We start from the raw sequence: 25817 nt of genomic DNA on the forward strand, positions 1-25817 counted from the left end.
CCCGGGCAGTGCCCGTGTTTCCAAATGGTCAGTCCGCCCCTGCTTAATACCTCTTCACCATGTGCTCTGGATTCAGCCCATTCAGCTACATCAGGCCATTAGTTAATGCCAGAACCTGCAGTAATGCAGACCATCAGATGGAACCACAAAAAAACAGCAGGGTCCAAACATCAGACCTAACTGGAGCCCATCTCTACTGAACTGAGCAACATGAGGATTTCCTGCCTGCCAGATAGGAAAGTGTTAGGAGGCTGCTTTGTTTTCTTTTAGGTATCTTCATTTCAAGCACCATGCAGTTTACCTGCCTTACGCAATCCAGCAAACTGGAATGAATTGTATTGGGTATGAACAGACCCTATAGTCAATACCCACAGTTATGGGGTTTTTTGTTTTTTTTTATTCTGATCTTTGCGAATACCACACTAAAACAACATTTACCTTATTGTGACCTTAGGAATACTTAAGAGTGGAATGCCAAGAAAGAAAGAAAGAAAGAAAAAAGGTTTATGAATTGTGCTCTGTAGAGACAAGTTACCTCTAATCCTAGGTTGTGATTGCTGCGGTGTAGTTTAAATGTTAAAGCTTCACTAATGCTGGAAATTATAGTCAGTGCTCTTCTTCCGGGTGCTGAAAATTAAGTTCCAGCTCTTGAAAGACTGGTGCACAAGGACGGCCAAAGCAGGTAGTAAAATGCATTTGGTAGCCACGCAGTAGGCTTGGATTGAGAATTAAAAGGTGAGCAGGCAACATATTGCCTCCTTAACACCTGTCAAACACCCTCTGAAAAGCGATCCACCGCACATCACCTTTCAGAGGGGCTGCACCTGTGAATGAGCCCCTACAGCGTAATTTCCTCTACCCTTATCAATTCAAAAAAGCCCTCTATTCTTTTAGCAGAATACAAGTCGTTCTGAGAATAGACATGGTGATATCCTGTTATTTTCCTGCCCCTGTTCTCCCTTTGTCCATTTACAGAAAGCCCTGTATTCAACAAATATACAAAGCATTCTTTAAATGTAGGAGGACAGTAAAAACAGCAGATCTCGCTGACACACATACACCATATAACCTGTATGTGACACATTATGGCAGACTTTAACCACTTCCGGACTGCCCTATGGAAGAAATACGCACCCTACCTACGTTGCCATCCGCAGCTGTCAATCACCAGGTCCTGGCTACTGAGCATCTCCGACGCGGAGGACGACTGTTTTGTTTACTAACAGTTCTGCTCCCTCTCAGCCTGTGCACACTGACACAGCCCCCTAGTAAAACACTCCCTGCACACAGTTAACCCTTTGATCACCCCTCATGTTAACCCCTTCCTGCCCAGTGCCATTAGTACTGTGTCGGTACTTTTTTTTTTTAACACTGATCACTGTATTGGTGTCACTGCAGATGTCAGTGACAAGTCAGTTCCCCCCAGTGTCCGAATGTCCGCCACAGTCCCGCTATAAGTCACTGATCGCTGCCATTACTAGTAAACAAAATTCCACTAGTATACCGCCGTTTGTAAACGCTATAATGTTCACATAAACCAATTAATTTACACATATTGGGATTTGTTTTTTTTTTTTTTAGCAGACATGTAGTAGAATACATTTTGGCCTAAATTTATGATGAAATTTGATTTTTAAATTTTTTTACTGGACATGTTTAAAACGGAGCTCCACCCAGTTCCGATTTTAATGCTTTGTCCCCCGCTCCCCATTAAGCATTAAGGACTGGCACCATGTGACAGGTCCCAGAAGACTACAGGGTCATTCACAAAGCACAGCAAGCTGTCACAGCCGGGTGCTCACACTGAAATTGCCGGAGCCGGGGACAGAAGACGGCCAACGAAACCAGCCGTGGTGAGGACACCGCTGGACCAAGGGATAGTGGCTGTATTCTAAAAGTCAGCAGCTACAGTTTTTTGTAGTTGCTGACTTTTCTTTTTTTTCAGATGGAACTATGCTTTAATAGCAAAAAGTCACAAATATTGTTTCTCAAAATTGTTTTTTTTTATAGCGCAAAAAATAACACACACACACAGGCGATCAAATATCACTGAAAGAAAGCTCAATTCGTAGGAACAAATTTAATTTGGGTGCCGCACAATTGTCAGTTAAAGTAACACAGAGCCGCACAGCAAAAAATGGCCTGGTTGGGGGGGGGGGGGGGTAAAACCTCTAAACTGAGCATGTGAAGCTCGTCTCCTAGGACTCTGTACTATCAGAAAGGGGATTGGGGACAGTAGAACAGGAGGATCAGAGAAGTCAGGATCAAACAACCTTTTCACACAATGTGGAGGATTAACCCCTTAGTTTCACAGGGAGTGTAAAAAGCATACTTTACTACATTACTATATGTATATATTTTACTACATATACAGACTGATGTTACAGTTATGGGTTTAGTAACACGTTAAGCTGCCTTTCCTTTTGAAAGGAAAGAAAGTGGGTTTTAAACAGAACAAGCTTTCTTTTAGATGTAACAATTAGAGGGTTAAGACAAACCATTTAACAATGACAGGGGGTGCTTACAAATGATCAGCTTTTATTCATTTATTTACGCTTACCCCAAAAAGGACCAAAACTCTTGGTAAAGCATTTGCTAAAGTTTTGCTTCAATTGGTTAATGTATCCAAATTTGCTAGGACATGTAAACTCCCCTACCCCAGACTGACAATTCTACTGTCCAAAAGGTGCCCCCTGTGCTCCTTCTGGGGGGGGGGGGGGGGGGTACTCTAATACAGGAGGTGTGTTACTAGCCAGATCACCAGGTGAGAGAAAAAAAAAAAAAACCAAATGCAGTCACCACATCTAAGGACTGGTAAGGTGCAACATATTATATTTTTGGTTTGGGGAGGGGGGGGTTATTCACTTGGCAACCACGCTATAGCCAAATGACAGCTACAGCACGGTTGTCCAGTTTTGGGAGGGCGTCATATAATGTCCTTCCAGAACACACCCAGCAATCTCCATGATCGATGTGTCCTACAGACACAGCTGATCAGTAATGTGGTAAAAGGCCAATCACAGCAGCTTTTTACCACATGATCAGCTGTGACCATTGACACAGATCACTGGGTAAATGCGATTATTGACTGCAGTTTCCTCACGCTGTCAGTGTGAGGAAAGTACTGCTGATAACCGGCAATTGTCAGAAAACAGATCGGCACCGATGATCAGTGCCACCCATCATTGCTGCATATCAGTGCCGCCTATCCGTGTGGCCTCATCAATGCACATCAGTGAAGGAGAAAAATTATCTGTTTGCAAAATTATATAATAGAAACAAAGAAAAACATTTTTTGCTGTTTTGTTTATATTGCCAAAAATAAAACACCCTGTGGTGATTAAATGCCACCAAAATAAAGCTCTATTTTTGTTACAAAAAGGACGAACATTTCATATGGGTACAATGTTGCATGACCGCACAATTGTCATTCAAAGTGCGACAGCTCTGAAAGCTGTCCTGGGCAGGAGGGCGGTAGAAGTGCCCGGTACTGAAGTGGTTAATATTGCTGTGTGTCCCCTTTCAGTGATTTAGGATGTAGACAGAACCTTCGTAGCTCCATCACGGGCGACTTCTCCTGGTTGTCTTCTACGCCCAATGTTGGCAGGCTCCTGTGATGATGTAACCGGTGTGCTCAGTAAACCCCCTACCATCTAATACAAATGTACACACCAGCTGTGCTCTGAGGAGCCCTGAATGGAAACACCTAAGGAACGACCTGATCCTGAGAGATAATGGGGGAGGGGGGAGGACAGACGATACACAGGCTGACACGACTTCTCCCCACCACCAACCATGGCTCACCTCAAAGCTGTGCTTGACGAAGGACTTGGAGTAGAAGAAGCGGTGGAATAACACCTGACCAGTCGCCATGGCCACCTGAGGAAGAGAGAAGAAGATGAGAGGCGGCCGCCATCTTGGGAGCCCCCGGCCCTGTCAGCGCTCCGCCAGGCAGAGTAGGCCCGGCATTCCAAGCACCCAGCCCGGCCGGCCTCCCGCCCGCCTCCCCCTCTCCTCACCTGAGGCATTCGGAGCAGGATCCCGGCAGACTGGATGAGCTCACAGCCCAGCACACGCAGGTCAGTCTCCGAGCTCAGGTCCAGGCCGTCCAGCATAGACGGAGTCGGCGACAGGCGCTCCTCCGGAATGATGGAGTTGTCGATGGCGAGGTAGACTTCGGAGTACAGCCGGTCCCCGATAAGAATGCCCTCGTTAGGCCGTGGCGGAGCCGCAGGAGCGGAGAGGTAGGGTAAGGCCGCCATCGCGCTCTGCCGGGAACGTAACTGCAACGAACAACTGGCCGGCTGTGACTGGTCTTCTCCCAGCATCCCTCTGCCTGCGTCATCGCGCCCGATGCTGCCCCCTGCTGGGGCTCGGAATCAGCGCGCCCGCCTTGTCAGCCTTGTTACTCTTCTACACTTCCTACTGGAGCTTGTTGGCATCACCGATCCTGCTAAGCCAGTGCTGGTCACGTGTGTTCCCTCATATTCCCACAGGGCCGATTCCTCAAAACTGGGCTAGCCAAAACATGGCAACCAGTCAGCCTCTACCTTCAGTTTGTTTAATCACTTGCCTACCAGGCACTTCTACCCCTTTCCTGCCCAGGTCAGCTTTCAGCGCTGTCGCACTTTGACAATTGCGCGGTCATGCAACCTTGTACACTTATGAAATGTTCGTCCTTTTTTTCGCTTTCTTTTGGTGGTATTTAATCACCACTGGGTGTTTTATTTTTTGCTCTATAAACAAAAAAAGAGCAAACAATTTGAAAAAAAAAAAAGTTTTTGTTTCTATTATAAAATTTTGCAGGTAATTTTTCTCCTTCACTGATGTGTGTTGATGAGGCTGCACTGATGGGCACTGATAAAGTGGCACTGCTAGGCAGCACTGATAGGAGGCACTGATGGGTGGCACTACTGTGCACAGGTAGGCGACACTGATGGGTACAGGTGGGCGGCACTAATCATCAGTGCCCTGATAATCAGTGCCGATCACTTCTCTGACAATTGCCGGTTGTCGGCATTACTTTCCTCATGCTGTAACAGCATGAGGAAAGTGCAGACGATAACCAGCAACTGTATTTACCGGTGATCTGCTGTGCCATTGGACATAGCTGATCACATGGTAAAAGGCCGCTGTGATTGGCTGTTTACCGTATCACGTGATCAGCTGTAGTTCTCTTTCAGCTAGAGCATAGTAGGGAAGAAGTTAAAGGATAAGTTTGACTTTTATAACGTTACACCCAAATTCAGGGAATAACATGTTATGAATGCACCGCCAGTCCCCCTGCTTTGACAGCTAGCGGGATCTTCTCCCCTCTTGCTAGCTGTCAAATTTTTAACAAATGCAGCAGAGCGGGGCACATCCAACCCAGTCATGTCACTCATTCAGTGCCAGTTCACATTTATGCGGATTGGGTGAGGTTTGAACGGCACCCAATCAGCATGACATGTGAAATAACATTGTTTCCTATGGTGCCTGTTGACATATGTCCGGTGCACTCCGGGATTCAGTGCGGATAGAAAAAGAGCCCTGTCCGGTTTCTGAGCAGTGTCGTCTGGTTCAGGTATGGAATACGTGCTATTGAAATCTATGAGAACTGTTTCTAAACCGAACATGTCTAAACATGATGTAAACCTGACATGAACCGTTGAACAACTACTATATCAATTAGCTGTGAAACCTGAGCTTCAATCTGCACTGCATACTGTATTTGTGAATCAGCTCTCACAGTGTTCTGTGAATGCGAAACTACAAGTCCCGACAGCCTTAGCGGCTGTTGCCTTGTAGTTCTCAATGAACAATCATGGCACTGTGGAGCTCCATGGTAGTTCATTCAGTCCTCCTATCAGTATATCTGTTTGCTTGTACATCCTGTACGAACAAGCAGATATACTGACAGATCTGCAGGAGACCAGCGTTACACCAGCGATCTATTGATCACAGGAGTAATGCTTTATAGGCTCCTGAAACAAACAAAAACTAATGCACATTTTTTTTTACTTTCAAAAAAATATGCATTTATTATTTTTTGTATAAATGTGGATTTATCCTTTAAATAAACTCTGAAAATGAAAGATAGGAGATATATATATCATTCTCACTCCTTTCTTCACATTATTACTGTACTTATCAACTCTATTCTGAACCCACACACTAATAAAACCTCCAGGACACTGGGACCTGTCCCTCCACATAAGTCATACTCCCATGTTACCTCTCTCACCCTTCTGCCTCTCCTAACATCTGGAGACATTTCCCCAAATCCTGGGCCGCCATCTTTTTCCTTTGATCAACACACCCAGCACCCCCTATTCTCTAACAGCTGCCGCAATCCACACAATCTGGTTACTATTCCTCTTCTTCCTAGAACCAGCCTCTCCTTTTCCTGTGCCCTTTGGAATGCCCGCTCTGTTTGTAACAAACTCACCTCTGTCCATGACCTTTTTTTGACAAACTCCTTTAACCGACTTGCAACTACGTAAACCTGGCTTCATGAAGCTGACTTTCCCTCTCCTGCTGCTCTCTTCCATGGTGGTCTCCTCTGGACTCACTCTCCCAGGCCTAGTGGATGGAAAGGAGGTGGAGTTGGAATCTTCCTATCCCCTCAAAGCACTTTTCAGGTCCTTCATTCACCTCTCTGTCCTTCTCATTTGAAGTTCACTGTATTCGTCTATTCTCTCCAGTTTCTTTAAGAATTTCTGTGATCCATTAGCCTCCTGCACCGCTATCAAGCTTCCTTGACTTCTCTGCCTGGCTGCCTTACTTTTTCTCTTCTGAAATTCCCACAATCATTCTCGATGACTTCAACATCCCTGTTAATCTTAACACTCCTGCTACTTGTAAACTTCTGAGCCTAACCACTTCTTTTGACCTAAAACACATGCTTCTACTCACTCTAATGGTAACTGCCTGGACCTTGTATTCTCCTACCTATGCACTCCTTGCAACCTCACCAACTTTCCTTTTCCTCTCTCTGATCACTCCCTTATTAGCTTTACTCTCTCCTTGGCTTTCTCCTCCTTGTCTCCCAACTACTGGACAGTTACTTGTACAAACCTTTGCTATGTTACCCTTCTCTTCTTTTTTCTGAAACAGATTGTCTCTATGACAAAATCTCAGCCCTGTCCTGTCCCAACCTGGCCAATTCTGTCTACAACAGTTCACTGCCACCCACTGTAGACACATTGGCCCCCCTCACTACACACAGAATTAGGCCCCGAGTGCTACAGCCCTGGCAAACAGACAATACCAGATGCCTTAAAAAATGTAGCCGTGTTCTTCAGCATTTATGGCATAAGACTAAGACCCAGCAAGACTTCGACCAATATAAATATGCTGTTCAGAAATACAATTCTTGTCTCCACACTGCCAAACAGACCTATATTATCACTCTCATTAACTTGCGCAGTCCCCATCAACTCTTCTAGCTTTAACTCTCTACATTGTCCTTCATTACCTCCAACCACTAACTCACTCACTGCCCGGGAGATCGCTAATCACTTAAAAAATAAGATTGATACAATTTGTGACAAGATCTCCACTGTACAGATATCTCCCTCACCCTACACTCCTTGTCCACCTGCATAATCTACACCTCCCTTGTTTAACCCAGCTACTATAGAGGAGGTTGGTAAACTGTTTTCTAAAGCCCACCTAACCACCTGTCCCCTGGACCCTGTTCCCTCGCAAATACTAGGGTCACCCTCTGGCTCTATCCTTCATTCTTTAACTCATATCTTCAATGTCTCCCTTTCTACTGGCATTTTCCCCAACTCTCTAAAACATGTGCTAGTCACCCCCATACTTAAAAAGGCCTTAATGAACCCCACCAATCTTAGCAACCTAAGACCCATCTCCTTACTCCCTTTTTCCTCCAAACTCATTGAACATCTAGTCTACAACCTGCTGAGCTGCCACCTCATTGAGTATAACCTTCTCGATCCCCTTCAGTCTGGATTTCACCCACAATACCCCACAGAAACTGCTGTCCTAAAACTCACAAATGACTTGCTAACCGCTAAAACCAATGGTCACTATTCCATACTCTTACTCTTGGACCTGTCCGCTGCCTTTGACACAGTTGACCACCCCCTCCTCCTCAACATACTCTATTTACTTGGTCTCCGTGACTGTACTCTCTGTTGGTTGAAATCTTACCTATCTCACCGCACCTTCAGTGTCATTTACAACTCTACTTCCTCCTCTCCTGCTCCTCTTACCGTCAGGATCCCCCAAGGTTCTGTCCTTGGACTTCTCCTATTCTCGATCTACACTTCTTCCTTGGGTCAGCTGATAGCTTCCCATGGTTTCCATGGTGCACTCCGGTAGGAAAACCTAATGTAAAGGGGCCCTCCAATAGGAACTGATTTAAGGGGGCACTCTTATGGAGACACCTGATTTAAGGGGGCATTCTGATCGGAACACCTGATTTAAGGGGTACTCTGATCAGAACACCTAATTTAAGGGGACATGCTGATGGGGACAACTTATGTAAAGGGGCCCTCCAATGGGAACACCTGATTTAAGGGGGCGCTCTGGTAGGAACACCTAATGTAAAGTGGCCCTCCAATGGAAACTGATTTAAGGGGGCACTCCCATGAGAACACTGGATTTAAGTGGACACTCTGATGGGAACACCTGATTTAAGGAGGCACTTCAATAGGGACACCAAATGCAAAAGGATCCTCCAATGGGAACACCTGATTTAAGGGGTCACTTCGATGGGGACACCTAATGTAAAGGGGCTTTCCAATGGGAACACCTTATTTAAGGGGCATTTCGATATGGATACCTAATGTAAAGGGTCACTCCCATGAAAACACCTGATTTAAGGGGTGCTTTGATGGGAACACCTGATTTAATCACATTCTGCCTGGCCTGTAACAAGTTGATGGCTGGGCCGGACTTTCATTGTTTCGGGTGGATGTCATATGACGTCCTCCAGGAACAAGCCTCGCACGCAGCCACACTGCGGGTGCAATCTGTCACCAGCTGTGTCCACCGTACACTGTTGATGACAGATCACAGTACCAGGCTGCAGCTGGTACCATGTGATCGCTGTGACCAATCACAGCAGATCACATGACAATTGTACACAATGAATGGCTTCAATTCATGCCATTCATTGTGTACAGTTTTGTTGCTAGCTGTGATTGATCATCTGTACCATGTGATTACCTGTGGCCAATCACATCTAATCACATCAAAACACAGTGAATTGATTTTATTCTGTAAAAAGTCTTGCTTATAGCAGTGAAATTAATTACTATAAGCAGTCACAATGTGTTAAAACAAAATCCTGATCACTTCCCCAGAGTAGTACATTTTTACTATGGTAACACTGTATTGCTCTGGTCACAGTGTGTTAAAATAAAAAATCATGAAAAAAAAAACTAAAACTGAAAAAAATTAAAAATATAACAAACATTATAACAAAAAAACTAAAACTTCAAAAAACTTGCCTTTTACTAAATACCTTGGACTGTCTACTTTCCAAAAAGGGGTCATTCGAGGGGTATTTGTACTGTCCTGACATTTTCAGGCCTCAAGAAATGAGTACATCAGGATTGATCGATTTTCGGATATATACCATAGTTTGTAGACTCTATAACTTTCCTACAGACTAAATAATATACACTGATTTGGGTTATTTTTACCAAAGAAATGTAACAGAATACATTTTGGCCTAAATTTTTGAAGAAAGATTATTTAATTGCAAAATTTTACAGAAATGAAGTAAAATGTTTTTTAAAAAAAACACGTTTGTTTTTTTTTTGAAAATGTTCATTTCCTGTTTACGTTTGATCAGCTGTGATTAGAGACAGCTGATCACATGGTAAAGAACCTATGTCATCGGCTATTTACTGCGAACGGTGATGCGCTGTGTCCTAGGGTACTTCACCGATCGCTGCACCATGCACCACCTGGGAGCACGCATGTGCAGCTAGAGTGAGAGGACGTCGTATGACATTCTACCAGAACAAGAGAGCTCCCATCCATCCGTCATTTCCCAATACAGCGGGCAAGAAGCGGTTATGGGGGCACTCTGATGGGAACACCTAATTTAAAGGGTATTTTCAATGGGAACACCCAATTTCAAGGGGAACTCCGAAGGAAACACCCAATCTAAGGAAGCATTCTAATGAGGACACCTGAAAAAGGAAGCACAGGTTCTGTTTAATTATATCACTTTGAATACATACTAGACTTTCCCAGCTATTGACTGGTGGTATAGAAGCGTGAAGAGGGGATCCCAGCATCTCTGTCACATTGTTTGACTGTTTGCCAGTGACTCACACACAGTGATGACATTCTGCTCCACGATTTTGTTTTACTGCACTCCGAGTTAAGATAGTTTAGATCTGACATAGTTACATATAGTTACATAGTTAACATAGGTATTCCGCCTTCTTTGTCAGGTGCTGTCAGTTCGGGCCAACTCTCTGCTAACTCTCTGCTCCCTTGACTGTAAGTTCCCAGTCAGGTGGGCTTCCGCACCGGCCTGTTGTACTGTTGCAAGATCTTCAATACATAGTTTACTACATACTGAGCCACTCTGTAATTACTGCAGCTACACCACGTTGCACCTACCCAAGATACTGCTGACCAATTTTACACTGCTGTGTCACCTGCTGTCTTTTAATTCTTGTAGTAAAACACCTGCCAGTGCTCCTTTTCTTTGCTACATTTTGCTCCTTCATTAAAAATATCCAGTTGCTTTCCAGTTTTACAATCTTGCAATCTCTTAATTCTTAATGAAAGTGTAATACAAATAAATCAGATTGGAGTGCTGCTACTGTATTTAAGCCAAGCTAATTGTAAAAGAATGTAGTGCCCCTCTAGTTAGCCAGTGGGAGCTAGCTAGGTTTTTTTTTTTAATGCAGAGGCCGAATAGCAGCCTGGGATGAATCAGCCTGGGTATGAGTCAGCCAGGTAAATATAGGGCAGGGCTGAGGGCTCTGCAGGTCAGTTCCCTGATACCTCCTCCTGCTCTAGAAGCTGGAGAAGTTTCTGGAAGGCAGTGGGTGGCAGTGAGGAGGGGCTGATCTGCATGTCTGAGGGATCTTGACCAATCCCCAAGCAGGAGGCTTGGCATCTGATCAGGACAGCCCTCAGATATGATACAGCCTATTCAACAGGAAGTGGTCAGTGTGTATCGTGTGGAAGATGGAGTAGGAAGCTGGAGTGTGGAGCCTAGGAAGGGGCCCAGGGAAGGGGCCTACATATAGGCAGATGATGGAAGAGGGGACTTCCACTGGGACATCCTGAGTAGCAGGGAAGAAGCCAGCCCAGTGGAAGGCCTGAAGGCAGCAACCCATAAAGCTATCAGGAGGGGCAGTGTGAGTAACCTTACACCCCCTTGGCCGGATAAGGGAGAGGGCACTCAGGTGGAGAACCCAACAAGCTCCTTGGCTGTTTAATCTTTGACAGTTTATGGATCTTCTTTCTCAGGGATTACCCTTAGTACTGCTGGGTGAAGAGGAGGATTCATCTGGGGTCTGAGGAGATACACTGGAGAGCTGGAGTGCTCTCAAAGAAGAGACAGATTTTGCTTCTTGTCCATAGACATAGTTTGTCCTCCAAGTTCACAGTTCCTTGGGCATCCCATGCATCCCTCAATCCCATCCAAGTTCAATACCCTTTAATAAAATCACAAAATAAAAGCCTAATGACTGGTTACTGTCTCGGTGTGCAAGTGTGGAGGAAGACGATGGGTGTTGCCTGGCTGTGCAGGACTGTAGGGGGACCCAAAAACTTAGCAACTCCTAAGGGGGTAGCGCTGGAAGAAAAAAGTCAATATCACAGTCAGCCAGTAAAAATCAAACTGCTCCCTAACACTGGCTTTAAGTCATCCCCTAAGCATGTTATTTAAAGGTTTTTTAATGCTGCCATCAAAGCCACATAAAAAGATCCTTTCACTTCTGTACAGTGGTTTTTTTCTGTATTTTTTAATCCCCCATGCCAGTACCAGCTTCCTGCCTTTTGTTTACAGCAGTTTGACCATTAATCCTTAAAATGTCATAATGTTTACTAACAATATTTATTTCCACCCCCCTTAACTCCTTGGTATATCACAACTGGCTTTCCACTGCACATGTGTGAGATCAGCTGAGCTTGCAGACTGGTTCCACAGCCTCCTTGAATCTGTGATGTGGCCCAAAAGGTTGTGCATGGGAAAGGCCAAACCACTTCTCTGCTCACTAATGCTCATTCCTCCACTGAATCTTTAGAAGGAGACATGGTTTTCACCCAGGTTGGAGTTCAAATGTCCACATTTGTTCATTTCTGTGACGTGGTCTAATGGGATTAGTATTTTAGACAAAAAAGATAACATTGATTTTGCTTCCAGTTAATCTCACAGAAAGTGGGAAATATATTGCATTTCTAACAGAATCAACAGTACTTGTTAAAACTGTTCTTAGCCCAAAAATGAAAAATAAGATCCATGCTATGTGTACACTATATTGCCAAAAGTATCGGTATGCCTGCCTTTACATGCACATGAACGTTAATGGCATCCCAGCCTTAGTCTGTAGGGTTCAATATTGAGTTGCCCACCCTTTGCAGCTATAACAGCTTCCAGCCTTCTGGGAAGGCTGTCCACAAGGGTTAGGAGTGTGTCTATGGGAATGCTTGACCATTCTTCCAGAAGCGCATTGTTAGGTCAGGCACTGATGTCAGAAGAGAAGGCCTGGCTCACAGTCTCCATTCAAATTCTATGTGTTCTATTAAGTTATGGTCAGGACTCAGGTGCAGGCCAGTCAAGTTCCTGCGCCCAAACTTGCTTATCCATGTCTTTATGGACCTTGTTTTGTGCATTGGTGCACAGTCATGTTGGAACAGAATCCCCAAACTGTTCCCACAAAGTTGGGAATATGAAATTGTCCAAAATGTCTTGGTATGCTGACACCTTAAGAGTTCCCTTCACTGGAACTAAGGGGCCAAGCCCAACCCCTGAAAAGCAACCCCACACCATAATGCCCCTCCTCCAAACTTTACACTTGGCACAATGCAATCAGGCAAGTACTCTTCTCCTGGCAATCGCCAAACCCAGACACGTCCATCGGATTGCCAGACAGAGAAAAGTGATTTGTCACGCCAGAGAACACGTCTTAAAAGCTCTGGATGTCAGTGGCGGCGTGCATTATACCACTGTATCAGACGCTTTACATTGCACTGGGTGATGTAAGGCTTGGATGCAGCTGCCTGACCATGGAAACTCATTCCATGAAGCTCTCTACGCACTGTTGTTGTGCTAATCTGAAGGCCATGCAAAGTTTGGAGGTGTTTAGCTATTGACCCTGCAGACAGTTGGCGACTTCTGCGCACTGTGCACTTCAGCATGCGCTGACCCCGCTCTGTCATTTTATGTGGCCTACCACTTTGTGGCTGAGTTGATGTTGTTCCCAGTTGCTTCAACTTTGTTATAATACCACTAACAGTTGACTGTGGAATATTTAGTAGCAGAGACATTTCACGGATAGACTTATTGCACAGATGGCAACCTGAATTCACTGAGCTCCTAAGAGCGACCCATTCTTACACAAATGTTTGTAGAAGCAGTCTGCATGCCTAGGTGCTTGATTTTGTACACTTGTGGCCATGGAGGTGAGTGGAACACCTGAATCCAGTGATTTGGAGGGGTACGTGTCTCAATACTCTTGGCAATATAATGTATATTTAGAGATGCAGATCCCGTTGTCATTGGAGTTTAGAGGAGGAGTTGCAGCTTGATTGATATGACGGAACAATCACATATAAATATAAGGGAGGAGAATGCAGGGGAATGATGTGATTTCACTGACAACATCTTGGCATTCATTTATGGTCTCTGGGAAGCAGAATTTCTTGGAAGGTGACAACGCTGTAGGAATATTTGCAGACCCTGCTTCGGGGTTATCACCAGACTGCAGGACGTTTTAATAACCCTTGGTTGGCTGGTAGGATCAACAGGGCAACATTGGAATATAACAGAAATGCACATAAATAATAAAACAGGCTGGATTACATTACATTTGTATGTGGAAACATGTCAACTGTTTATTTTTGACTATAGACACACTTTATTATGAATTGTGCAGGAAAAAATGCTTAGTGACCAATGTAATTGAGAAATACATAACATACCGCTCCTAAAGTTAACACCATTAGCTAAAGAATTCACCTTTGCCAGATATGAAAACTGTCTTTAAAATTAGTGTGAATGAATGTGTTGAAAATGAAGTAGTTTCTATTGGTAAATGTATATTTCTATTGCTCTAGCATAGATTCATACCCCCCATGTTTAAAATATTAAGAATATCCTTACAGCTGCATTGTGGAGCCATGTCTGTAGCTGACTCATTCCATTTTGTTTTAGCACAGGGATCAGCTCCCCATTCCTTCAATGTTTTAACCACACCAGTATGGCTTCTCTCTACAGCCAGGTGCAATGCGGTCTTTCCCAGCCAGTCTTTGGCATGTAGGTTTGCTCCATGTTGAAGAAGACACACACATACCACACTGTGACCATTGTAGGCTGCATGGTGTAAAGGTGTTAAGTTCAACAAGTCAGCACTGTCCACTTCAGCTTGTTCTCTCAGCAGCAGTTTCACTGTGTCAGTGTGGCCTCGACCTGCAGCCCGATGTAATGGGGTGAGATGGTTTTCATCCAGTGTCTGCAAAGTGGCACCTTTTTTCAGAAGGAACTCTGCTATCTGGAACAAGAGTGGGAAAAGCATTACAACCTATAATATATAATCTCTGCTTATGACATTCTGTACATCAGCCTGAGGACAAGTATGTGTCATACCACATTTCTTGAGAAGTCAATTAGTCACGAAACATGCTATTTGGTGTCTAACAAAATCAACTTATAGCAGCATTGCCCTTTTGGGAGGGTGACGCAATGGATCGCTTTTCAGAGGGTGTTTAACTGGTGGTGAGGATGCCTTATGTCACCTCCTCAACACCTATTTTAACCTCTTAAAACATGCACCAGATGCAGTCAGTTGAATGTGCCATATTTGGTGAGTGGCACTTCTTGCGTAACATTCTGAGCAAGGGAATCATGGCCAAAACATTGAGGCTGTAGCATATGTACACCCCTGTCCACTTCCTTATCAGCTTAAGAGGGAGCAGTTGGGGGTGGTAAAAATACATTTCAATGGCATGTTTTTACTGCTCCCCAACTGCAAGTGTAATCAAGACCTTAAAAAAAGTCAAAGCCCACTTGGGAACGTTCCTTTTCTTTTGGGTTCCTCTGTCATCTGGCGGGGTTTTTCATTTTGCATCACCATTCTGAAGTTCCATAAAGTAGAAATGAAATTTAGCCACCTCTGAGCATTACGTGTAAACCACCCGTATAAGACCTGCGCATAGACAGATGTTTTCTCTACAAGTGAATACTTTTGTTGAGCACAAAATCCACACTAGATTTGAGTAAAAGCCAGAGAACTAGTATATTCAGAAGGCAGTCACTAATGGAAGCCCTATGTATCTCACAAGGAGGATATAAAAGAGAACAGCACCTCTAATTGCAGACTTTAAATACTTTGAGGGGGTAAAAAATGCCAAATGGCCACTCTCATGATGAATAAAGGAAACAGGCTCATAAAATAAAGTCTGAGACGCCATAGGTGTTGAAGATGATGACCAATGTGGTAATGCTGTGCCGACTATGGGAGTGTTGCTCCTTCATCAAGCTGAAGAACCTAAGTGAGGAGCCTTCTTATGTAGGCTTGCCAGCGTGGGATAAAAATATATAAAAAAAAAAGTAAAAAAAAATTCAAGTGGAAGTTAAGTGGATTAGACTTAATCCACATGTCAAGAGTAAGTACATATGACACGCTACTGTATTGCTGACTATATACAGTATATTTTTTAAATTTTATATATATTTATATGTACATTTACATATATTAAAAATGTTATATATATATATATATATATATAAAAATATCCCCCTCCCATTTATTTATTTATTATTTTCTGGATGAACTGTTTCATAATCATATTTTATGCATTCTTTTATTTATTTATCTAATTGCGCACATATGTTGCCTTGCAATTAATTAATTGAATAATTAATTTATTATTCCTTTGATCTTTTTTATATAGTCTTTAGAAATTGTTAATTAATGAATTACATTGATTTTCTTATGTTTTATATCATATTATGTACAGTGCCTTGAAAAAGTATTCATACCCCTTGAAATTTTCCACGTTTTGTCATGTTACAAACCAAAAGACCATGATGCTGTTTGTTCACTAATGTTCTCTAACAAACCTCTGAGGGCTTCACAGAACAGCTGTATTTATACTGAGATTAAATTACACACTGGTGGACTCTTTGACTAATTAGGTGACTTCTGAAGGCAATTGGTTCCACTAGGTTTTATTTAGGGGTATCAGAGTAAAGGGGGCTGAATACAAATGTACGCCACACTTTTCAGATATTTATTTGTAAAATATTTTGAAAAGCATTTATCATTTTCCTTCCACTTGACAATTATATGCCATTTGTGTCGGTCTATCACATAAAATCCCAACATTTACATACATTTACGTTTTTGGTTGTAACATAACAAAATGCGCAAAATTTCAAGAGGTATGAATACTTTTTCAAGGCACTGTATTTTTAATGTATCCATGTCCTGTGATGCTTTTCTGGGGCTTTGCTGGGTGCTGTTTTCCCACACCGGCAAGCCTATATAAGAAGGCTCGTCACTTGGGTTCTTCTGCTTGATGAAGGAGCGTGCACAGCCATAGTCAGCTCGGCACATGCTCCGAAACACATCCTGCCCTGTTCTGGTGACATCATCCTTCAGGCACTGCAGGCCACGCTGTGTTCCAACACCATCTTGGAGGATCCCTGCCGGCTTCCACACATGTCTCCCTTTGCGGCAGCGGACCACAGCGTTCATTATCTTCAATACCTCTGTGTCCCAGACATTCTTTACGTAATGAGCCTGTTCCTTTTAATCATCCGGTGAGTGGCCATTAGGCACTTTTTTAAGCCATTAAGGTATTAAAAGTCTGCACTTACAGGTGCTATCCTCTTTTCGCTCCTCTTTTTGATATTATAGTCTGCTTCTGCTCATCGGATTAAGCTTGACCTAGCGAACAGACTTTATGGGACTTTCTTATATTATATGAACTTGCATTTATATTTTGGGTTATTTTTGTTTTGTGTATCTGGCTACACCTACATACCTTTTCTTTCCTATATATCTCCCAGGTTTCCTTGGAAGCTGATTACAGAAAAATACACAGCTCCTCAGGGCCTGTGGATCAAATGGCACGCTAATGTGTATTTAGTGGGATTGTCCCAGAATTTGTGGATTTTAGATTCAAGTTTACTAATTTGTCCAAACCATATCGGGAAAGGACATCTGTAAAATTCCTTTTGAAGCCTTTCTCATCCTGAAAACTCCTGAATGCACCGAAAAACAATCTACCTCCTAACATTTATTTTTACAGCCGCTAAAGAAAGGCTTGCACAGCTTGGTTGTCTGGCACTTCTACAATCTTACACGTCAAGCAGAAGATGACTTGTCATATGATACGTGAGAAACTCACAGCTGTCATTCACAACACAGAGTCTGAATTCTAAAGACCATGGACTTTGCATTATCTTCCTAAAGACTCAAACAAGCCTTTATTGACTATTCAGTATAAAACTTATGTTACAGAGACCAACCCCCTGCTATGTGGCTCTCAGAGAGGCCTTGGCCTATAACCCTTCCTTTCCTCCCCTTGTACTACCCTTTCTACAATCCTCCATTCCCCCCCTCATATTTCAATCATTCTTATCTCTATTTCTTTCCACCTTTCCCCCCTCTGTTTGATCAGTTGGTGGATACTCCTGTGGCCGGTCCAAACAACACTTGGGGGGACCTTTTCATCTGACCCCTTCATTGCTATCTTCTATGTCCAGGGGCGGACTGACCATTTGGAAACTCGGGCACTGCCCGAGGGCCCGGGGTCAGTAGGGGGCCCCATGAGATGCCCCTGGTACCTTTTTCATAGGCTTTTTTGAGTTTGGGCAAGGACACAGGGGCCCCATGATCCCTTATTGCCCAGGGGCCCCATGAGTTGTCAGTCCGCCCCTGCCCATGTCCCATTTCTTGTTCATATGAGCATTGCCTTCTGAAGAGCATTCCATGGTGGATTGCTTTTCAGAGGGCATTTGACAGGTGGGGAGACATTATGTCGCCTTCTTAGCCTGTTTTAACTCCAAATAACTCACACCATTCTACTGCAACCACATACAATATGTAGTGAATGTGATGAGAGGGTTATTTTTGCTGCACAGTGGCCATGGCTAGTATCCTCACCCTTCCACTGCCATAGCAGCTTAAGAGGGAGCAGTTTTGGGTTGGAAAAATGTGACAACGTAATTTTACCATCCTCCAAACGCAAGTGTTAAAAACAGCCTAAAGGACTTTCACTATCATCAATCCTATTTGATACATTTCATTTCCATTAATACAGTGTATGGATAAGCCCTGCAGAAGCCTCCAAATACTGGGATTACATTGACACAAACTTTACTTTTTATACATCTATATTTCAATAAGCAAGAAAATAATCTGTACGAAATGCATCTCAATGCCTTATATATTGCAATGTGCGAAAACTCTGGGGGGGGAAGGGGTTCCTGCTTATTTTTGACTTGCTATTCTTCAAACTCCTTCAATAAAAATTGTTGAAACAAGAATACAGAGTTTCCTCCAGTGGCTAATTTACATATCTCTATACAATTACAAAACCAGGAAAACCCAAATAAAATTGTGAAGTCACATTCCTGCTTCAACAATGGCAGCAGTCACATTTCTCTCATGACAGGTTTACCTCAAAGGCAAATTATTTCTTTTTTCACTGAGTGCATATTTTGAAGCATAAATGAAATGTTTACTTCAGATGCACTTAAACAGTTGAAGTTAAATTTCTAAAAATAGATAATGAAACCATGTGAATAAAGGGCAACAATTGTAAGCATCTTTGGTAGGGTTGGGGATGTTATGTGTTCTGGCCTTTGTCACTTTTGCTGGACAGCTTGGTCTGCATGTAAAGATGTATAAAATGTAGAAATAAAAAAAAAAAAAAAGATGTGAATTAAAAAAAAAATTCATACACTGAATACCATGATTGCCAGAATTAATTGTGTATAGTTATCAGAATACATTTTTTTGTTTTGTGCAATAGCGGTCCTTTAATAACGATAAATTATAAAACGGAATGTATAGCATTTATGTATCTGGTAAGCAGAACGGTATTCAGATGTACCAATTTGGTAAAAGTTTTATGCCTGCATCTCTACACAGACAGTGGTGACATAGGGGAAATCTAGGGACCTCCTCAGTGACTGACCAGCTACAAATAGTAGTATTATTAGATAGGCCATTTAGAATTTAACAGTTTTGTGGTGTCACAATGTAAGACCCCGTTCACACTCCTGCAATTTCTCCTCCATCTGCCATTACGCTGCAATGCAAGACAATGTAAATTACATTAATTTCTATGGTGCCTGTTTACATCAATGCAAGCTTGTGTGGTGCGATTTCTGAAAAGATGCAGGTGCTTCTTTTGGTGCAGTATAGTGTGCTTTTGGGCACATAAACTTCAATGTGAGCCCATGAAAAACACATGTACATGCCTTTATGGTGTGTTTTGGGCAAACTTTTCTGTTTCACAACCAGTTTCCTCCTCTAAAAAATGCAAGAAGCATAAAAACACATCAAAGTACTTGTGTTCAAATGTGCAAAAACCTGCTCCAAAAATGTAATGAAAAACACATAATTATGCAGCAGCACTAGTGTGAACCTAGGCTTAAAATGAAATTCCATGTTTATTTTGGTTTTAAATATTTTGATAGGGCCAAGCTGGCCCAAACCAACTATGTTCAATTCATAATTAAGTGGTCACTGTGAGTGCAAGTGTGGTAGCATTAGCTACATGCTGTATGCAGCGCTGTGTTCCGACACCAGTATGGGTGATTTCTGGTTTGCTGCTGGAATGATATATGCTCAGGCCCAATGCTTCTCCACCATTCAGGAGAAGCTTTGTAGTTTTATTAATTATTATTATTATTATTACATCGAGTTTATATAGCGCCAAAGGGTTTGCTCAGCGCTGTACAATAGGGGGGGGGACAATACATGGCACAGTACAACAATAACAAACAACGTACGAGGGGTAAGAGGGCCCTACTCTTTCGAGCTTACAATCTAGGAGGGAGGGGGTAATGGTACAGTAGGAAGTGGCTGAGGGGAATGAGGGGTGGGAGGAAAGAGGGAGAATGGTCGTTAGGTGAGGGTGGGGTAGGCTTCCCTGAAGAGATGGGTTTTGAGGGAGCGCCTGAATGTGAGGAGGGAAGGCGACAGTCTGATGGATTGGGGCAGTGAGTTCCAGAGGATGGGGGAGGACCTGGAGAAGTCTTGCAGTCGTGCATGGGAGAAGACCAGGGAGCAGGATAGAAGGAGGTCCTGTGAGGAGCGAAGGGTACGGGTAGGGCGGTACTTGGGGATCAGGTTGGTGAGGTAGTCAGGGGCAGTGTTGTGAACGGCTTTGTAGGTCAGGGTTAGAAGTTTAAATTTGATGCGTTGGGCAATCGGGAGCCAGTGGAGGGAGAGGCAGAGGGGGGTGGCAGAGGTGGAGCGGGTGGTGAGGTGGATGAGTCTAGCCGCTGAGTTCAGGATGGTCTGGAGCGGGGAGAGCCTGCACTTGGGTAGGCCGGTGAGAAGAGAATTGCAGTAATCAAGGTGTGAGATGATGAGGGAGTGTACTAGAAGTTTGGTGGTGTCAGGGGTGAGGAAGGTACGTATCTTGGCGATGTTGCGGAGGTGGAGCCTGCATGTGTTTGTAAGTGATTTGACATGAGGTTGGAAGGAGAGGTTCGAGTCAAGAATGACGCCAAGGACTTTGGCTTGCGGGGCGGGAATGATAGTGGAGTTGTTGGTGATGATGGATAGGATGGGGGGGAGGGTGTGGGCAGGGGGAAAGACAAGGAGCTCGGTTTTGGAGAGGTTGAGCTTGAGGAAATGTAGCGACATGCAGTCTGAGATGTTATTTAGGAGGTGAGTGATGCGGGCGGAGATAGTGGGGGTGAGGAGAGGGGTGGAGAGGTAGATTTGGGTGTCGTCAGCGTAGAGGTGATAGTTGAAGACGTGGGAGTGTATGAGTTTGCCCAGGGAGGAGGTGTAGATGGAGAAGAGAAGGGGTCCAAGGACAGAGCCTTGGGGGACCCCAACAGAGAGGGGGAGGGAGGGGGAGGTGGCACCATTGTAGGTGACGCTGAAGGAGTGTCGGGATAGGTAGGATGAGAACCAGGAGAGAGCGGTATCTCTGATGCCAAGGGAGAGTAGTTTATTAAGGAGGAGGGGGTGGTCAACAGTAGTGACAGGGCTGAGGGAGTGCAGTGCAGGGGGGGTTACGGTGGGCGGGGCCTTGGGAGAGGTGGGGGGCAGTGCGGTTGTGAGGGCAGAGGAGGGGGGAGATGAAGGGGTGACGGGGTGGGGAGGCTAGGTGGGGAGGTAGATTGCAAGTTGACAATGTACTTACGGATAGCGTCAATCTTGTTGTGGAAATGGGTGGCAATCTTGTGGGCGGTGAGAGAGGTACTGAGTGGAGGGGGGGGGGGGTGGAGAGAGCAGGGAGTTGAAGGTGGAGAAGAGTCGGCGAGGGCAGGAGGAGAGGTTGTTGATCAGGTTAACAAAGTAGGCCTGCTTGGTGGCGTCGAGGGAGGAGGTGTAAGTGAGGAAGGCAGATTTGTAGAGGGAGAATGCATGAGGGGACCTGGTTTTGCGCCACAGTCTCTCCAGTGCGCGACTGCGACGTTTGAGGCATTTAGTGCTGTCATTTTGCCATGGTTGAAGTGGTCTAGGTTTGATGATGCGTGTGGTTAGGGGTGCCAGAGAGTCTAGGGCAGCTGACAGTGAGTCATTGTACAAGGTGGTGGCTATGTCAGGACATGACAGTGAGAGGATGCTGTCGTGTAGGCGGTCGGCGGCCGAGTGGAGGGGGGCCGGGTTCAGGTTGGGGAGGTTGCGGCTGGTGATGGTTTGGCGTTTTTGGGGGGGGGAGTTGGGGGAAGGGGAGATGGAGAACGTGATGAGGTGGTGGTCGGAGAGAGGGAAGGGGGTGTTAGAGAACTGGTTGAGGGTACAGAGGTGGGAGAAGACGAGGTCCAGGGTGTTCCCTCCGATGTGAGTGGAGGATTGAGTGTGCTGTGTGAGCGCGAAGGAGGAGGTTAGGTGGAGGAATTGGGAAGTAGCTGGGTTGTTGTCGTTGATAGGGATATTGAAGTCCCCGAGGATGATGGTCGGTAGCTCAGAGGAGAGGAAGAAGGGGAGCCAGGCGGCGAAGTTGTCCAGGAAGTGGGGTATGGACCCAGGAGGTCTGTAGATCACTGCGATCCTTAGGGGGTGGGTGAGAAGAGTCGGATGCAGTGCGCCTCAAAGGAGGGGAAGGATAGCGAGGGTGGGTTAGGGAGGACCTGGAAGGTGCTCAGCGGTGATAGGAGCAAGCCGACACCACCACCTCTGCGATCGCTCAGTCTTGGCGAATGGGTCCAGATGAGACCTCCATTAATGGTTACAAGGCCTTTGCTAATTGATAGGAGTAGAAATTGTGACATCATCTGCCCGCCTCACCACCATAGCCAATGAGAGGAAGCCTTGCAATAATTTATACAAATACAAGGCTTCTCCTGAATAGCAGAGCAGTACTTACTTTAAAATGAACTAAAAAAAGTTAAGACTTACTATATTATAGGAAACATTTAGAAATGTGAATTGTGCCTAAACAGTACCCTGAAAAATATACCATTTGCCTTCCAGTTCGACTGAAGAATAGCAGTTGACTTCCTGACATGTGACTATGCCTAGGCACTACTGGTCTGTAGCCATGATAGCCAGATCTCTGCAATGTGTGGGCATTTAGGGCTCTGCTGCCTCTGACTGACAGTCTCACCAGATACGGAGTGAGATCTGCTGATGTCATGCACACTGTTATGCAGAGAAAGCTGAATCTGAGGACCTGCAGTGCAAGGATCTCCCTGCTTCTGGTTCATTTATTCAAACAGCCTATAAACAAAAAACAATGTTTTTTCACCACTACGTTTCCTTTATACCGGGCTTTCAAAATGCAATTATTTACAGGCTGGATAAAAAATTTTGTGATTTAATGCAGTTTAATACTTTTACTAGTTAAATAATATTTTTTATATTTGTTTTATACATCAGACCAAAAAAGGGACAAAAAAGAGGAAATTGCGGAAAGAGGGACAGAGGGATTTGGTTTCAAAATGGAGACAATCACTTCGAATGAGGGATAGTTGGTAGTTATGGCCTCTCTGCAGTGGCACAGTGGGGTTTATTTACTAAAGCTGAAGAGTGCAAAATCCGGCTCATTTTTACATAGAAACCAATTAGCTTCCAGGTTGTATTGCCAAAACTTAATTGAACAAGCTGAGGTTACAAGCTGATTGGTTTCTATGTAGAAGTGAATTTGATTTTGCATTCTCCAGCTCTAGTAAATAAACCCTAGTAAGTCAGTAATGGGGAAATGATCAGCTGCAGGGGGTACAAAGGTAATATTGGTGATTAGTCCTTTGTCCACTGCTTGTGATTTTTTTTAGCACAGTACAGGTCCCTTTAACAGTTATTCGTTGCCGATATATATTAAATAGTGTTTAAAGTGACACTAAAGCTTTGGGTTTTTTTCAGAATTAACAAACATGCCTATATTTACCTGCTCTATGCAGTAATTTTGCACAGAGCAGCCCCGATCCTCTTCTTTGGGATCCCCTCTGGTGCTCCTGGCTCCTCCTCCTCAAGCAGTGCCCCCAGAGAAAGCCGCTGGCCCTGGGGGCACCACTGCATGCTCATCCCCAAGCTCCTGCTCTATACGTCCAGAAGACACATGGAGCCATTGCTTGGCCCCTCCCCCCTCTCTCTCCTCACTGACTCACTGGCTAATGAGCTCCTGTTGCTGTCTCAACCAATGAGGAGAAAGAGTCCCCAGACAGCAGAGGCTGTTGAAAACGTTGCTGGATTGGAGGGGGTTTAGGTAACGATTGGGGGGGGGGGGGGGGAGAAGGATTTTTGCCTTCATATATAGAATTCATGAAGGTAAAAAACCTTGAGCCTTTAGAACCACTTTAATGGCTGCTTGTTGTACTGTAGTTTGTAAAATATCTACATGACTCATTTACATATTTATGTCTTGTCCTATTATGGGCTTTCATAAATGATCTCAAATGTCTTTCTTCATTGTCATGTAAGTCCTCCTGCACACTGGACATTTTTACAGCTGCTGTTTTTGTTTTTTGGCATTTACAGCTATTAAACTCCTCAGCATGTTATACTACGTGCGTGTGCATGCACAAATAGGCTTTAATCAGCATTTTGTCAGGGAAAAAAAAACAGAACTAGTGGGTTTCTAGAAGAGTTTGTTAGCTATAAAAATGCTGTAACGCTGCTAAATGCAGAAAAATGTGGTAAAACGCGACAAACCAGTGTTTTGGGGCTTTTTTTTTAGCAAATTTTTTGTGCAAACACTAAAAAACACAAACACAGCCAGGGGCGGACTGACAACCCATGGGGCCCCTGGGCAATAGGGGATCATGGGGCCCCTGTGTCCTTGCCCAAACTCAAAAAAGCCTATGAAAAAGGTACCAGGGGCATCTCATGGGGCCCCCTACTGACCCCGAGCCCTCGGGCAGTGCCCGAGTTTCCAAATGGTCAGTCCGCCCCTGAACGCAGCACAATGCAGCTAAACACTAATGCAAAAATGCTAAAAAAATGCAGAAAAAGTTGTGTTTTCTACGTGACTTTATAGAGCTAACACTACCAGCATTTTTAAACCGCCCAGTGTGCATGAGGACTTATGGTGTACACAGCCATTCCACAAACATAACTCTGGAACATTCTGCTGTGCCATTAGAATTCTAATTTAGATTGTTCACTTTGTGCAAGAACTACATCCATGTTTGTGGTAGTATGCTGCCCCCTGCTGGCCCTTTTTTAGTAACTGTACAGAATTCATCATTTGTGTTGGCAGGCACTATTTGACCAGGACAATGCATATTGTGGCTTTTTCATCTGCAGGTACATTACCAAATGTTCTCAATCAATAAGTATTTGTCAGCTGACACTAAGATGTTTGAGATGTTGAAAAGTCTACAAATAGAACAATTTCCAGCTTCTCTGGCGCACTGTTAGTTTTATCCATATACTTATTTTGTAATGCTAAACATAAACTGAAAGAATAACCAAAAGTTGAGAAGGCAAAACACTGTGTAATAAAGGTATAGCTTTTCGATTGTAAGTTCTATCGAGCGGGCCCTCACTAGCGCAAAGGCAGAGAGATGGGAAGTACATTCTAGTTATATTTAAACATAGTTACAACGTTAGTCTGGCTGAAAAAAGACAAACGTCCATCCAGTTCAACCATAGGAAAAAATAAAAAAAGTTATAATCCTATACCCACAGTTGATCCAGAGGAAGGCAAAAAAACCCAGCAAAGCATGATCCAATTTGCTCCTGCAGGGAAAAAATTCCTACCTGATCCCTGAGAGGCAATCGGATATTCCCTAGATCAACTTTACCTATAAATGTTATATCCAGTTATATTCTGTGTATCTAAGAAACAATCCAGGCCTTTTTTGAAGCAATCCATTGAGCTGGCTTGAACCAACTCTTGAGGGAGTCCATTCCACATTTTTACAGCTCTCACTGTGAAGAAACCTTTCCGTGTTTGGAGATTAAATTTTTTTTCCTCCTCATATTGTATGTGTTTTATTTTATAAAAAAAAATTACGTTTAGACCCTTCT

General features: G+C 44.0%; 2 protein-coding genes across 2 annotated transcripts in view; both read right to left on the minus strand.

Annotated features, from left to right (window-relative positions):
• The window catches only part of CCNL1 (cyclin L1), a 30861-nt gene extending 26530 nt beyond the window's left edge, over window positions 1-4331 (minus strand). Inside the window, exons 1-2 of the mRNA XM_089675403.1 lie at window positions 4020-4331; window positions 3805-3879 (exon numbers count right to left, since the gene is read on the minus strand). Of these exons, the coding sequence (XP_089531529.1) occupies window positions 3805-3879; window positions 4020-4328 (384 nt within the window). The 5' untranslated portion in view covers window positions 4329-4331. The remainder of the gene's footprint in view (window positions 1-3804; window positions 3880-4019) is intronic.
• A 9683-nt stretch (window positions 4332-14014) lies between these two features.
• LOC149463237 (uncharacterized) overlaps window positions 14015-25817 on the minus strand; it is a 50033-nt gene continuing 38230 nt past the window's right edge. The window contains exon 3 of the mRNA XM_089675671.1: window positions 14015-14696. Coding sequence (XP_089531797.1) covers window positions 14259-14696 — 438 coding nt within the window. The 3' untranslated portion in view covers window positions 14015-14258. The remainder of the gene's footprint in view (window positions 14697-25817) is intronic.

The sequence above is a fragment of the Staurois parvus genome, unplaced genomic scaffold, assembly GCF_062004578.1.
Source record: "Staurois parvus isolate SC_StPar_1 unplaced genomic scaffold, SC_StPar_1.0 ptg000155l, whole genome shotgun sequence".
Lineage (NCBI taxonomy): Eukaryota > Metazoa > Chordata > Amphibia > Anura > Ranidae > Staurois > Staurois parvus.